Here is a 16,622-nt window from a genome sequence, read left to right on the forward strand (position 1 = left end):
GAGAGGAAAAGAATTCCACTGAGCTTGATCCTTTCCCCTTCCCGCTGTGAAAGAAAGAGTCCCCTTAGCTGTCTACCTTGACTTCTCAGATGAAGGGAATAAGAAGAAAGTTTTCTTCTAAGAGAAAACTTGCCCCCAAAATGTAGGTTCCCAGAAAAGCTAGATGACAAGCCCCGTTGCTGTTCAGCAAAGCCCTTGAGGGACCCCGCCCCCAGCCCATATAAAGCCAGGGTGCAGTGGGGCAGGCGCACTCAGCCTCCAGAGCGCCGGCACTGGCCCTGGCCCTGGCACACACTATGGCAAGTGAAGTGCAAGTCCAGCTCTCCGCACTGAAAGGGGGGCATCCTCCTGCAGGTAGGCTGCCCACCTGCCCTCTGTCCTGCAGACAGCAAGACTCCTCGGCGGCTGCTGCCCCTCCTTCCACGCAGCTCCTTCCACAGAGGTGCCCCCACAGAGCAGAGGCTCTCCACCTCCCCCTTGTTCCTTTACCTTCCGCCACTCTGAGTTCCTCCTGTCTTTGATCCTTTTAGGCTTCTGTGTAAAGATCACCTGGGGATTTGTCAGGCCCGGTTGAATTAAACCCTAATTCTATGTGGGAGTACAAGGGATTGGGCGCTGGTGGAAAGGAGCGGGTGGTGAGCTTGGACCTTCCCTCCCTGGCTGCAGGTTAGTGGCGACCCATTCACACCTGGAAGGTAATTTACTGCCATGGAAACGTTCCTCCCTAGAGGTCCCAGCTTCCGGACTCAGTCTCCGGGAAGATGCCTGTACATCATCCGACTTCATACCCAGCCAATCCAGCTTCCACACAGAAGAGAGCAACCCAATTTTTCTCTCCCTTCTCAGGCTTTGGGGCTGGGCAGTGTGATCAGTAATGTCTTTTGTCTGTCACCAAGCTGAGGAGCACTTTTTAATAAGGACACTAGCATGGGACGGGCTGACTGGAAAAGGTAGCTATCAAGGCATTTTGCAAAGCATCCACAGTTCTTTTCTTTTTGTAAAAAAGGTATGCTATTTATATCAACTCCCTGGAATATGGAAATTAGTTTTATTGTACTTAACCGTATGTTCATATAGATTGGCTGAGGCATGCAGGCCTATTTTTAGCTGATTTGATGTTCTTTCAACTGCCTTTCTTCTTTTTTCCTTAAGAAATATCTCAGCAACTTGACCTCTTTGTTCTTGCCTTTCTACATTAACAAAATTTATTTACTGGTATCATTCTTTGGCTCCTCTAAGCCAAGGTTATTTCTATCATCTTTGCTGCAGAGGATGATGGCAGGTATAAACTTCACAAAGCATCAAAAACTGACACAGGTTTAGTGGCTTTCTGGTGAGCAGCCCAGCCAAAGTCAGAATTTTTACTACTAATTCTGAGTTTCCACTTCTCAGCGCCCTGTCCTCGTCTCCTGTGGCAGACTGCTGACTTTTTATGTTTGTAATTGGATTTAGGAATATTTAACATTATCTATATTTAAAATTAGTGATGTTAATTAATGATCAAGAACTATCGATGCAAATTATTAGAAGTTTCTACACAAGGACAAAAGAAAACGCCATTCTCTTCCTGCCACTTTTTTGTGCTTACACGTTGTCAATATCTCTGTTTGTGGAGTTTCTGTTTAAATCTTTTTCCCATTTTTAAATTGGGTTGTTCTCTTTGTATTGAGTTGTAAGAGTTCTTTATATATTCTAGATGTCAGTACTTGTCAGAAATATGTTCTACCAATATTTTCTCCCAGTTTGGGGCTGGTCTTCATTTCCTAATTTTTTTTTTTTTTTTTAAGTCAGAATTTTTACTACTAATTCTGAGTTTCCACTTCTCAGCGCCCTGTCCTCGTCTCCTGTGGCAGACTGCTGACTTTTTATGTTTGTAATTGGATTTAGGAATATTTAACATTATCTATATTTAAAATTAGTGATGTTAATTAATGATCAAGAACTATCGATGCAAATTATTAGAAGTTTCTACACAAGGACAAAAGAAAACGCCATTCTCTTCCCGCCACTTCCACCCCAATCCTTCATGAAACAGTTCAGCTAACACTTGATTTGCTAAATGACGTTTATACTCAAAGATCACAGGGATAAACTTAACCAAGTGAAAGTTTGAATGAAACCACCAGGAACTTTCTGTCTCTGCCACTAATGATTGCTAATTACTCTGTGTACATAGCACACCATGAGGCCATCAAGCATGTCACAATGCCTCTGGCATGACAATTAATTATTATGAACTGTGACACTACAGATAAGAGGTTTGGGATAATTAGAATGGAGATGAAGGAAGACTTTTGCCTCCCCACTGAGAACAAGAGAGCAAAGAAGCCTCATCCTTCAGCTTGTCTCGCTATATATTTTAAGTCTGAACCAGATAGCTACTGTACAAAATTTTATTTATAGAACAAAAATAATTCATTGCCAGAATTCCATTAAATTTCACCTGATTTTTATAGGCAATAGACAGGTCTCTGAAAGTAGGACACAGACATGATGAAAGGTCTTTGAAAGGTCTGACATGGCCTTTGGAATCAGACAGTCCTGGATTTAAACCCTGCTTCCCTTCCACCTCTCTGAGCCTCAGTTTTCTCATCTCTAAAGCAGGCGGCAATAAATAACATTGATATTGTAAGGTTGTTATGACTATTAAAGGAGATAACCTATGTAAGGTTATCTTACACATGAATGTTAATCCCTGTAAAATGCAGGCCTAGTAAAACACATAGCCATCAAAAGAAATGATTCTCCTCAATTGCAAGACCTCCTGATGTTTGCAGGCTGCATTCGGCACTACTGCAGTCGTCAGAGCAGAAGAAAATTGTGATGGGAAAGATACATGTGCCTGCGCCATCATGTTTAAAAATGAAACCGCTCCAAAGTCAGCCAGCTGTAACTTTCCCACCTACACAGGGGGTGCTTAGTGGTTTTTCTTTTATGTATATTAATATAATATATTGTACCTCTGTGAATCCTGGTTATACATTTATGCTGTAAAACAAGACTACATTAAACATGAGGCAGCCAGGGCTCTAGGAAGCTTAGCTTTTCTGCTAAGGATTTTCTGCTGTTTTGATTTGCCTCGCTCTCAGTTTTATAAGAACTCTGTTACCTGAACAGCCAAAAATGTGTGAGTAGAAGGTAATCCAAGGAAACCAAGTACATATGTGATGAACCAGAAAAAGCAGCAGTTCATGGGTTTTTGTATATTCCTTGCACTTTAATTTGTTTTAAGGCAAATGAGTCAAAGCCATCAAAGGGGTCACCACTGAACCCCCAGAGAGAATCCATTTTCTGGCTCATTAAAGAGAGATGGAAGTTTGGGGAGTGTATCCCCAAGGGTGAAACTAACGCAGAAAATGGGAAGGAAACCATAGCTGCAGAAGGGCTAGTATGGTTTTTTAAAAAGCAAACACCAGAAGCTTAATTCTCTCAACTCCAGTCTGCTCATGTCAACTTCTGGGAGTTGATCTGTGAGGTTCAACAGAGAGATTGGGAGACCCACTACCCCACAGGTCACAGGGACAGGAGTTTGATGACAAGAACAGCTGCTATTCACTCAATCCTGTGTGACTGGCACTGCACAGAGCCTTCTAGACACAGCACCAGTACTGCAGACTGATGATGTACCCTCATCCTTGTTTCACAGAGAAGCAAACTGAAAGTCAGCAAGGTCGAGGGACGTGCCCGATGCCATATAGCTGGTGAGAAGGGGCAGAGACGTGACAGTAAAGTGGGCCCAGGTCAAGCCCTCTCCCTCTGAAGCCCTCCTGCTTTTCCTGATGAGAGTCTTTTGTCTTGACTGACAGTTTAGAATATGCCAAAAACTCAACGGTGAATGCAAAGTAAGCGTTTTGCAAACATCTAACCTTTTAATTAAAATCTTCAAATGAACGTTCTAAGTCACAAGGCAGAGTTTGCCCAAACCTTTGTGGTGGTCAGCTTTTTCATGCATTCTCCACTGATTAATGAAGGAAAGAAGCTCAATTTTTCTTGCAGGCTTATCTTTCTTTGTCTTGACTACCCTCTACCAAACACTGTGCAAAATGCCTGGAAAATCTGAACTGGAAAATTAGTATACAGCATTCTAAACTCAAGGGTCAACTTTCAAAAAGTTATAAACTACAAAAGCGGCCGCAAAATTATAACTCTTACTCAGAGATAGGAAAGCAAAGTTTCATTTTCTCCACATCAATGTAGATTTTCTAACGAAACTATCTAAAACATCTCTCTTACATTTTTAAATCTCTAGTTCATTTTGCTTATTGAAAGGACCTAAACATGGAATTATGTAAGTGATTACAAATTTTTTTAAGTAAATTTATTTATTTATTTTTGGCTGCGTTGGGCCTTCGTTGCTGCACGCGGGCTTTCTCTAGTTGCGGCGAGCGGGGGCTACTCTTCTTTGTGGTACGTGGGCTTCTTATTGCGGTGGCTTCTCATTGCAGAGCATGGGCTCTAGGCACACGGGCTTCAGTAGTTGTGGCTCGCGGGCTCTAGAGTGCAGGCTCAGTAGTTGTGGTGCATGGGCTTAGTTGGTTCGAAGCATGAGGATCTTCCTGGACCAGGGCTCAAGCCCATGTAACCTGCACTGGCAGGCAGATCCTTAACCACTGGGCCACCAAGGAAGTCCTTTACATTCTCTTTACATTTCTTTTGGGATTTGTTTCTCTGAGTACACTATATTCTTTCAAAAGGGAGGGACATGATAGATTTTCTTTTGTAGGTAGATGGGAAGAGTTAGAATCACAGTAAAGACCTTACAATAAAAATCATCTAGTTCAACTTCTACCAAATTCCCCAAAATCCTTCTAAAATATTCATGGAAGATACACTTCTTTTCTTTACTTTAACACACTAAGGGACCAGAGATATACTATTGTACTACACAATCTTCTTCACCTTGATTAACATAGTTATATGTAGCCAGACTCTGCCTTTCTGGAACTTTCATTCTTTGCTTTCCATTCTCTCCTCTGGAAAAACATAAATATAAATAATAATAACTACTAATTATTAAGTGCCTACCATGTACCAGCTGCTTACGTCACCTCTATTCCCTAGGACAACCTGAGCAATCAGTATTATTCCCTTTTGAAGGATGCAGAAACTGAGCCTCAGAGGAGTTTATCTTGCCCAAGGTCACAGAGCACAGGAGGGGGTAGAGCTCTCTGACCCTAGATAATATTTCCTTACCAGTAAATCATTCCTCCTCCACAAGACAGCCCCTAAACTCCTTGAAGATGGCACCATAAGCTTCCTTTGAGTCTCTGCTTCCTCAGAAGCAATCTTTCCAGTTTTCACAGTTCCTTGTCTGACACGGCTCCTTCTCCACTTTGGTTGCTCTCATCTGGACATTCTCTAAATTGTCTGTGCTCTTTCAAATGAGTGGCAGAGCTCAACATTTCAAAGGTCTCCTCACTTTTAACTATTGCTTATTTTAACTATAACAAGTGTGCTTCTATAGTTGGCTATAATAACCAGTGGTAGAAAACGTGCAAAAACAAAAGCATCAGAGAAAACAAAAGGAACACTAATAAGAAAGTAATTACAGCACTCCATGTTTTAAAAGCATTTGTCATAAGGAGGATGAAAGATACTGCTGGGAGAGATACTGAAGGCTCAAGCTCTAGGTCTAGAGCTATTATGATTTGATTCCTCTTGGTAGAAGAGGCTATGAACCACACCACTCCTCACACTGTGGCACACCCTTCTCAAGCAGTCTTTCAGAAAAAGCCACCCCTTGGTTTATTTCATCTCTGTATTCCAGGGCTATTCAACAGGTGTTTCCACATTATTTCATTTCTGTTGCTGATTATTTTGTATGCCTTTGTGTGTGTGTGTGTGTGTGTGTGTGTGTGTGTGAATTTAAAGCAGACCATGTAGGAAAATAGGATTTTTTTCCTGGACTGTATCTAATATTACAGAATTCTAGTGAGATGCCTTTATAATCAATAAAAAAAAAACTTGGTGATTCAAAATGACCAAGTGGAGTTTATTCCATAACACAAGAATGGTTAGATAGTAAAATATTCATTAATATATATTTATAAAATTTTTATCTATTAATATAATTAACCTCATTAAGGTGAAAAACCATATTATATACATGATTATAAAAAGGCATTGGATAAAATTCAACATGTGTTTGTAATTTTTTAAGCCCAATGAAACAGTAATAGAAAGATATTTCCTTAATATGATGAAAGAAATATATTTGAATATACATTATATATATATTGTAAATATGTGTGTGTGTATATCCGACTAAGTATACATCATACTTAATGGGAAAACACTAAAAGCAATCCATTAAAAATTAGGATGACAAAGATGTCCATCATCACCACTTATTTAATATTATTCTAGAGAAAGTAATATTATAATTATTTGCAGATTATATAAATTTTTTTTACCTGGAAAACCTAAGGGAGTCAACAAAAATATTATAAATAATAAGAGAATTCAATAAGATCTGGGTATAAAATCAATGATATTAATATAAGAACAACAATCTGTGAAAGCTATAATGGAAGAATAGACCCTCTCTACAACTGCAACAGCGGCAACAAAGAGAAAATACTTAGGGAATAAACGTAACAATAAATGTGTAAGATTTATGTGAACAAGTTACTGAGGGACCCAAAAGAAAATGTAGAAAATGGAAAAGCATACCATGTTCTTGAATAGAGAGCAACCAGGAATATAAAGATACGAATTTTCCCTTTAAAAAAAATCTATAAATCTAAAGCAAGACCATTAAAAAACTACCAGCAGGATTTTTTGGAGGGAATTGACAAACTGATTGAAAAGTTCATATGGAAAAATAAATAAGAATAGCTAATAAAATTCTGCAAAGAAAATGTAGCAAAGAAGGACTATCAGGCTTCCCTGGTGGCGCAGTGGTTGAGAGTCCGCCTGCCAATGCAGGGGACACGGGTTTGTGCCCCGGTCCGGGAAGATCCCACATGCCGCGGGGCGGCTGGGCCCCGTGAGCCATGGCCGCTGAGCCTGCGCGTCCGGAGCCTGTGCTCCACGACGGGAGAGGCCACAGCAGTGAGAGGCCTTCGTACCACAAAAAAAAAAGGACTATCAAAATTAAAATATGTTAGGGACTTCCCTGGTGGTCCAGCGGTTAAGACTCCGCACTTCCACTGCAGGGAGCATGGGTTTGATCCCTGGTCAGGGAACTAAGATCCCACATGATGCATGGTGTGGGCAAAAAATAAAGCTACAATCATTAAAATAAAGTTGTTATGGCATATAAACAGAGAGATTAATGGAACAGAAGTCCAACAGGACAAATGGACCAAAAATGTGAACAGTTTATAAAAGAAAATACAACTGGCTTCTGAAACACAGAAATAAGCTCAACTTTTTTTTTTTTTTTTTTGTGGTACGTGGGCCTCTCACTGCTGTGGCCTCTCCCGTCGCGGAGCACAGGCTCCGGACGCACAGGCTCAGCGGCCATGGCTCACGGGCCTAGCCGCTCTGCGGCATGTGGGATCTTCCCGGACCGGGGCACGAATCCGTGTCTCCTGCATCGGCAGGTGGACTCTCAACCACTGTGCCACCAGGAAAGCCCAAGCTCAACTTTTAATAAAATATAAGAAAGGCAAATTACCTTTCTTTTTCTTATTGGTTGATAAAGCCAAACATTTTCTAGTTCTCACTGTTGCTTGAGATATAGGGAAACAATCACTGTCATTGTAGCTGGTGAGATTGTAAACTGGTGCAACCACTGTGAAGGGTGACTTGGCAAGATTTAGCAAAATTTCAAATGCACATGCTCTTAAGAATTAACAAGATCACTTCTAGGAATTTATCCCATGGATATACTTGCACTTGTGCAAAATTATGTATATGCAAAGGATATTCATTGCAGCATTGTTTGTGATAGCAATGGATTAGAAACATCTAAAATGTCCAGCGGTTGGAAATTGGTTAAGTAACACAGAATGTTCATATAAAGAAATTTTAAAGCAGATGTTAAAAAGAAAGACATTCTCTCTATATATATATATTGATAGGGGACTTACTCCAAAGTACATGACTGAATGAAAAGTATAAACAAACAAGATGTAGAACAATGTATGCTGCCATTTAAAAAAATATATAGGTATGTGTATAGAATGTCTATCGATGAATACATAGGAACTTGTTAACGTTAGCAGTATCTAGGGAGATGAACTGGAGGCCTAAAAATAATGGTAGAAGGGAGACTGCAGACCTTTCCATGATTTTTGAATTGTGTGCCTTATGCATGTACTATTACATAATCAAAAAAATTAATTAAATAATAATTTTAAAAGAAAAATGATGAAGTCAATTCACGAGGGCATTGAGAAATAGGTTTTCCTATTTTTCACTTTATTGGAGCCAGTTTTAGAAAATTGCCAATCTGACATTTCCATAAAAAGAATTAACAGGTTCAAACAAATCAATGTCCATTTAGCTTTTTCTCATTTGAGCTTGTCAGATTTCAGATGTGCAAATTTCCTGGGAACAGAAAAAAGTATTTGCTTTGACTTGCAATCTGAAATGGGCTGCTCCTTTTCAAAAGTTGATTTCATCTGACATTGTTAAACACTTGAATTGCTGTTAGGTCATCTGTAGCCTAATTAACACTAATTGATCTCTTGGATGGCAGGATTATTAATGCAGTTTAATTACTCATTAGAACATCTGAGCTCCTCCAACATCAGAGGTTTGGGGTCCGTGATGGAAGGTGGGCATCTGGTGGGATCAGAAGCATCTCTCTTGAATTAAATGCCTGTTACCACCACATGCCCTGACTTTTGGCTCATTCTCCAATCTAGCTTTTGAAAGCTTTGGTTGAAAAAAAATTTTTGCAAGCCTTGCACTTTAATATTGTGGGAAAACAGAAGGGTCACGTTGTAATTGTCGGTTGCTGTCATGAAGAATGTAATTAGTTTGATAATAAGAAAAAATGTTTTTCAATAAAATGCCTAAGGGAATAAATTGTTATCTCCTCCCCAAATCGAAGGTGTAAACACCTCTGCCTTTTTTAGCCTCAGGTCCCCCTCTCCGAACACAGACAAGCAAAAACCTTAGCCCTTCTCTCCTTCCCACCTTGTTTGCCCAAAATATTTTTTTCTTCTGTTATGCTAGTTCAGGGTACCTTTTGATTATGTTGTTTTAGATTAAAGTTTAGCTCTTCAAAAAGTTCTGAAATTCTTCAAATCTACAATAAATTCATACCTTGAATAACAAAGCAAACTTTCTCTTGCTGCCCTAAATATGACTCCCTTGTTGATGCTTATTTGTTTATAGTAAAAGCTGGAGGAAAGCGAATTTCCAAAAAACAAGAAATTGGCATCTTGGAGAGACACACCAAGAAAACGGGATTAGAGAAAACAAGGTAAGGGACTGCTTAATTTCTTTTCCTTCTTCATCTTGATTTTTAAGTGACTCTACTGCCAGAAGTCAGAGGCTTCCCTGGATCTTAGGACAAACCAAGGCTCCCTAGGCACTTACTAACCAGAGTTAGAGGCAGCTGGCATGGTGGGGTGGGGTAGGGGTGGGGGTCAGCATGGGAGAGGGGGTTAACTACCCTCTGGAGGACTCTCTGCCCATCCTCCTCTTCTCTGCAGCCAGCGCAACTGCCTCCTGCTTAAAAAGCAAGGTCCTGAATGCATCCAAACAGGACTCACATCCCTGTATCTTATTTTCACCTTAGCCTTTAAAGTACTGTCCCTAAGCTGGCCCTGTGTTTGTAATATGCTTTCTGCTGAAGCAAATCTGAATTAAAAATAAATGTGCTTTTATTTTAAATTCCTCACACAATTATTTAGAAAATAATGGCCACTGTATTTGGCACATCTGGAAGGAATTTGGATACGGAGGTGGTTTTCTCCCTGCTCCTTCTGCAGTAACCTTGACACACTGCACGTTTCTCAGAACTAAGCAGAGAGCCGTGGGCTGGATCTCATGTACAAATGGCCCAGCCCCTCTATGCCTTGGGTAAGAAAAATAGTGCCTTCAAAAAGAAGTGAACATGTGAAACTAGCTCCTCCAAGTAGAGGCGCTTCAGAGCCTATTTCAGGATGGTTTCCATAGGTGAGCTCATGAGTGATTCAAAAGGAGTGAATTAGACGATGCTCAGATACATCCTTAAGAGTTAAAATGGTAACAGTCTCAGAAAGAAAGTGTGGAGGGAAATAGGCTATGGAATTTCTTGGGGTTTTTTCTTTCTGTATAAAATTACTTTTTAGATCACTTTAAAATTTTCTTCTCAATTTCTGGGAAGGAAATTTTTTGAGGATTTTTCTACTTTAAAATGAAATACTCTGGGCTTCCCTGGTGGCGCAGTAGTTAAGAATCCTCCTGCCAATGCAGGGGACATGGGTTCGAGTCCTGGTCCGGGAAGATCCCACATGCTGCGGAGCAACTAAGCCTGTGCGCCACAACTACTGAGCCTGCACTCTAGAGCCCCCGAGCCACAACTACGGAAGCCCGCGTGCCTAGAACCCACAAGCCACAACTACTGAAGCCCGTGCGCCACAACTACTGAAGCCCAAGTGCCTAGAGCCTGTGCTCCATAACAAGAGAAGCCACCGCAATGAGACGTCCGCGCACCGCAATGAAGAGTAGCCCCCGCTCGCCGCAACTAGAGAAAAGCCCGTGCGCAGCAACGAAGACCCAACGAAGACCCAACGCAGCCAAAAATAAAATAAATAATAATAATAATGATAAATAAAATAAAACTATAAGAATTAAATTTTTAAAAAATGAAATACTCTATCCAAAATGTATAAAGAACTCATACAACTCAGTAGCAGGAAAGCAAACAAGCCAGTTTAAAACTGGGCAGAAGATTTGAATAGACATTTTTCCAAAAAAGATATACAGATAGCCAACAGGTACATGAAAAAGTGCTCAACATTATTAATCATCAGGGAAATGCAAATCAAAACTACAGTGAAGGGGCTTCCCTGGTGGCGCAGTGGTTGAGAGTCTGCCTGCCGATGCAGGGGACACGGGTTCGTGCCCAAGTCGGGGAAGATCCCACATGCCGCGGAGCGGCTAGGCCCGTGAACCATGGCCACTGAGCCTGTGCGTCCAGAGCCTGTGCTCCGCAACGCGAGAGGCCACAACAGTGAGAGGCCCGCGTACTGCAAAAAAAAAAAAAAAAAAAAAAACTACAATGAAATATCACCTTACATCTGTCAGAATGGCTATTAACAAAAAGTCAAGAAATACCAAGCTGTGGCAAGGACGTGGGAAAAAGGGAACCTCTGTGCACTGATAGCTTGTAATACACATTGGTGCAGCCACTGTGGAAAGCAGTATGGAGTTTCCTCAAAACATTACAACTACAACTACCATGTGATCCAGCAATTCCAATTCTGAGTATTTGTCTGAAGAAAATGAAACCCTAACTTGAAAAGATACATGCACCTCCACATTTATTGCAGCATTATTACAGTAGCCAAGACACGGAAGCAACCCAGGTGTCCATCAACGGATGAATGGATAAAAAAATGTGATACACACACACACACACACATACACATACACACACATACATGCATACAGAGGAATACTGTTCAGCCATAAAAAAGGAAATCCTGCCATTTGTAACAACGTGGATGGACACTGAGGGCATTATACTAAGTGAAATAAGTCAGACAGAGAAAGACAGTGCCATATGATCTCTCTTGTATGTGGAATCTAAGAAGAAAAATAAACAGGACAACAACAGCAAAAACTCGAGCTCATAGGTGCAGAGAGCAGATTAGTGGTTGCCAAAGCTGCGGGGAGAGGGGATTGGTGTCTGGGGTAGAAAATGGGTGAAAGGGTTCAAGAGGCACAAACTTAGAGTTATAAAATAATTAAGCCCTGGGGATGAAAGTATAGCATGATGACTATAGTTAATGATACCGTATTGTATATTCGTAAGTTGCTAAGAGAGTACGCCTTAGAACTTCTCATTACAAGAAAAAACATTTAACTATGTATGGTGAGGGATGTTAACTAGACTTATTGTGGTGCTCATTTTGCAGTATATACAAATATCAAATCATTATGTTGTACATCCGAAACTAATGAAATATTATATGTCAGCTATACCTCAATCTTTAAAAATTTGCCCCTTTGGCATTAAGCTTTTGTTTCTTCTGAATCAGAAAATAACTATCGCATAATTAAAGCAAAGCTATAAGTCCTCAAGGGTGGGAGTCACATATTATTTATCTCCTGACCCAGCATCTAGGACAGTTCCTAGAATAGAGAAAGCACTCTGTAAATGACGTCACACTGTCATTGAATTGCCAGCTGGTTAACTTCGAAAACCTATCCTGCTACTAAAACCTGACTCAAGTGTAAACCCTGTTTAGTGTGACACTGGTAAACATGCCTGGGCCAGGGGCTCAGGAGCTGGAGTCATAGCTTGGAAATGACCTTCTAATTGGCAGCCATGGACAAGTCATCTGTTTCTTTGCACCTCAGCAAAAGGGACTTACTGTTAATTCTAACATCAGGTGAACACTGCAGGAAGAGGAGCTGCCTAGAGAGTCATAAAGTGCTGATTGGAACCCTCTTAAAAAAATTCAATTGTTTTCTAAAAGTCATTAAAAGATGGGAATTGGACCACTACAGAACTTAAAACAGCAGAAAAATAGCTCTCTTGTCCTGTTTACCAGGGATAGATATAGGTATGTGGAAGCTGAATCTTATGGAATTGGAGGACCATTTTAAGGAAAAATAATACAAAATTACAAATATGAAATGGCTAGGGCCCCTCCCAGGGCCTTGGAAGGAGACTATGCAGTGAGAGGCCCTGAAGCTTCCCTAGCTCCCCCATGAGTCACCTCTGCTCTTTACATCTGCTTTGTGAGTGTTTGCATGGATAGGATTTCCTCCTTTTTGTGGACAAACACCTGCTTATATCTTCTAGGAGAATAGCTTTTGAAAAATATAGCGTAGAAAATAAATTTCTAAGCATCATCAATCTGTGTCATACCCCAATAACTTCTACTAACCAACACAAACCATCCAGAAAAAAGTATGCCAAGCGCAGAGTTCCCTTCAAGAAATTGCACTGTAAGCTCAGCCCTGATTGAAACTCTCCTAGCAAATAACTTGGCCCGAGAAAAGAAGCCAGACACAAAAGAGTACCTGCTGTGTGGTACATTTTATTAGATACAAATAAAGTCAAAACTAATATATATGGGGCTGTAAGTCAGGGTAGTGATTATTCTTAGGGGCAACTGGTTTGACTAGTGTTACAAGTTTGTGAACGTTCACCAGCCTATACGTTGATAATATGTGCACCTTTCTGCGTGTATGCTGTACTTTGAAGAAAAGTTCAAAAATATTAATTATAATAAGTTGGCCTGCAAAGCTTGTTGTAGTACATGGGCATACAGAGTAGGATTTTTTTTTTTTTTTTTTTTTTTTTTTTGGTCTTCCAGAAGTAGCCAAGCAGAATGAAAGCTTAAAGGCCAAGTAGAAAACCCTCTGTAAAAATGGTTTAGCCTCTTTAGTGGGAAAGTTTCCATGTCTGTGTGAAGTTTCTTTTCATCTTCACAGTGCCGTTGCAAATGCTGCCAAAATACAGACGGTGGACGCCCTGAACGATACGCTGGAGAAGGTGAGCCATGGGTGAGGTGCATCACGTGATGCACCCAGCCACCCGGCCGATCAGGCTGCATGGGTGAACGAGCTGATGACCACTGGGGTGTTTTCCAGCTCAGAGGTTTGATGTCCTTGTGAAAGAATCTGCTCTCAGTTCAAGGAACACGAAGTGGTTTTGATGAGAGAAGCTGCTGCTCCCAAATTCCTAGTGTCTATTTAAGAAATCATTTCAAAAATAAGATAGAAAATTAAGCAAGAATCATGATGCCAAACTGGCAGAACTTGACGTTGCTATACCAAATATTTATTGGAAACGCTGGCCTGTTGTTATAAAAAAAGGCAGCCTGTGTATTGGGAATTCAGCCCTTTTTGAACTTCCTCCTCAACAGGAAATGTTTGATTTGAGGCCAGGGTGGGTGGTGGAGGGTTGCCCATCTGGGGGCTGGAGGAAGCCTGGGCACTGGCTGGCTTTATCTAGTAAAGTCTATTTATGAAGGTGGTTGACCATTGCTATTTTTATTTCTGTATCTTGAACTCTTTCTAAGTAGCTCAGGAAACTCAGAAAATTCTTCCCACGTAGGCAGTGGTTTAGTTTTGGATTCAATCGTTTGTTTTTAAATGTTGTAAGTGAGCTGATTGAGCGTCCTTATTCTACTTCTAGGGGTCGGGTGCATTGAATTCAGGCATTGAAGGAGCACTCTTTCTGCTGCCCCCATATTTATTGAAGAGACAGGACTGGGCAGGTGTCCTTTGCAGAAGGAAGACTTGCCGTTATTACCAAAATCAGGGGTCTGAAAAAGATTAGAGTAGAAACTGTGCGGCTAGACTTCTGAGACCCCTGTTTGGCACTGGCTTCTCCGCTTGCTACCTCTAAGGTCTAGAGCAAGTTACTGATCCCGTGCCTCTGATTCGTCATTTGTAAAATGAAGATAAGGAAGAGGATATATATACTTCAGATGGCTGTTGAGTGGAATCAATGAGGTTCACACACAGGAAGTTCTTAGAACAGTGCCCGACACAGAGCAACCTGCCTGCACTCTCTGCTCTAATTAGTAACATCTGTTTTATGGCAATGAAAAGAAAAGGTGTGTCTGAAGCCCATGAGGCAAGTAGTATCAGGCAAGATCTTAATGATAGATGAAAGCTACAGAGTCTTCTCACGTAGGGGGGCTTGGTTCTCCCATCAGATAGATCGGAAGGGGGGCGGTCATAAGTGACTCTTTGCCTTCCTGACTGTAGAAGAAGGGCAGGGATTGATGATGACCTGCCACGCACATTCTCCGGCCCCTGCCCACTAAACGCTTCTTCCTCAGGGGCAATAGAATGTCCAACGTAAGTAGAGCTAAGTGGAATAGATACATTCCTCTAGAATACATGTTAACCCAAAATAAAATGTTTAAGGAGAGTGGTCAGTAAAGGTTGATTATGCTGTACTTTAGGTATGATGCCAGAGCCTTTATTGTTTTTTATAGACACATGTGCATATGTCTATGACATAAAGGGTTCTTTCCCTTTCAGTTAAAAATATCACTTCTGAATTTCAAAGATAAACAGAAGAATCAAATAACAACAACAATAAGTTGTATTTAGAAATCATAGAAAATATTGAGTTGGTGTGCTGTTACAAATATTTTTAACAGCAGTTATAACTATTTTTTTCAAAAAAGCCCCTTTAACACTTAGCTCCATGTCTGCTGGCGTAGGTCTGTGGCTAAGACTGCATAGATTACTGGTTAGAAGAGGTTCTGGCATTCTGGCATCAGATATCAGGTGCCTGGGTCCTATGCTGACTCTGTCACTTGCTAGCTGTGTGTCTTTGGGCAGGTTTCTTCACTTCTCTGTGCTTCTGTTTCCTCACCTGTAAATGAGAATGTGGTTTATAGTATCCACTTCACGAAGATGTTGTGAGAATAAAATGAAGGTATAGAACATGTGCAAAGGACTCAGCACAGAGCCAGACACAGTTAGCCCTCAGTAAGTGTTAGCTTCTATTCCCAGGGAGATATCCTACAGGGCATCACTTGGAATCCAGGCAAAGGATAAGAGACCAGCAATAAAATCAAGTCCCAAGATTACCATAAGTCACTGTCTTGAATATGGAAGTTGGTGGGATCCACATGGTCCCTTACAGCTAAGAAAAATCTTCCCTGAATCCATAATTCAACCTGAAGCATAATAGGATTTCATAATAGAAAAGGTCAACCTGAGGTGGAAAGACCAATGCCTTTTAAGAAATAGATCTGCTGAGATCAGTGGTTGCCAGAGAGTGGGAGGAGGGGTTGACCACAAAGTGAAGGAGGGTGTTTGGGGGGCTGAAGGAACGGTTCTATATCTTGACTGAGGCGGTGGTCACAGATGGTATGCACTTGTGAAAACCCATAGAACTAAACACTAAAGAGGGTATCTATTTTACTGTAGATAAATTATACCTTAATTTTTTAATGAAAAGAAATGCATAACTAGCAGCAACGAAGACCCAACGCAGCCAAAAATAAATATAAACAAATTTAATTTTTAAAAAAGAAATGCATAACTATACAGCCTAATATAAAAAAATAAGACATATAAAATATAGAGATATAGGGCTTCCCTGGTGGCACAGTGGTTAAGAATCCGCCTGCCAATGCAGGGGACACGGGTTCGAGCCCTGGCCCGGGAAGATCCCACATGCCACGGAGCAACTGAGTCCATGCGCCACAGCTACTGAGCCCGCATGCCACAACTACTGAAGCCTGCGCGCTCTAGGGCCTGTGCTCCACGACAAGAGAAGCCACTGCAATGAGACGCCCACGCACAACAAGGAAGAGTAGCCCCTGCTGGCTGCAACTAGAGAAAGCCCGTGCGCAGCAACGAAGACCCCGCACAGCCAAAAATAAATAAAATAAATTTATTTTAAAAAAACAGAGAGGGGGCTTCCCTGGTGGCGCAGTGGTTGAGGGTACGCCTGCCGATGCAGGGGACACGGGTTCGTGCCCCGGTCCGGGAAGATCCCACGTGCCACGGAGCGGCTGGGCCCTTGAGCCATG

The 16,622-nt window shown here is 41.2% G+C and overlaps 1 protein-coding gene across 1 annotated transcript in view; it reads left to right on the plus strand.

Annotated features, from left to right (window-relative positions):
* Positions 1-296: 296 nt before the first annotated feature.
* The window catches only part of DAPL1 (death associated protein like 1), a 21,593-nt gene continuing 5,267 nt past the window's right edge, over positions 297-16,622 (plus strand). The window contains exons 1-3 of the mRNA XM_007123190.2: positions 297-354; positions 9,292-9,379; positions 13,552-13,612. Coding sequence (XP_007123252.1) covers positions 297-354; positions 9,292-9,379; positions 13,552-13,612 — 207 coding nt within the window. The remainder of the gene's footprint in view (positions 355-9,291; positions 9,380-13,551; positions 13,613-16,622) is intronic.

This window comes from Physeter macrocephalus, chromosome 2 (assembly GCF_002837175.3).
Source record: "Physeter macrocephalus isolate SW-GA chromosome 2, ASM283717v5, whole genome shotgun sequence".
Classification (NCBI taxonomy): domain Eukaryota; kingdom Metazoa; phylum Chordata; class Mammalia; order Artiodactyla; family Physeteridae; genus Physeter; species Physeter macrocephalus.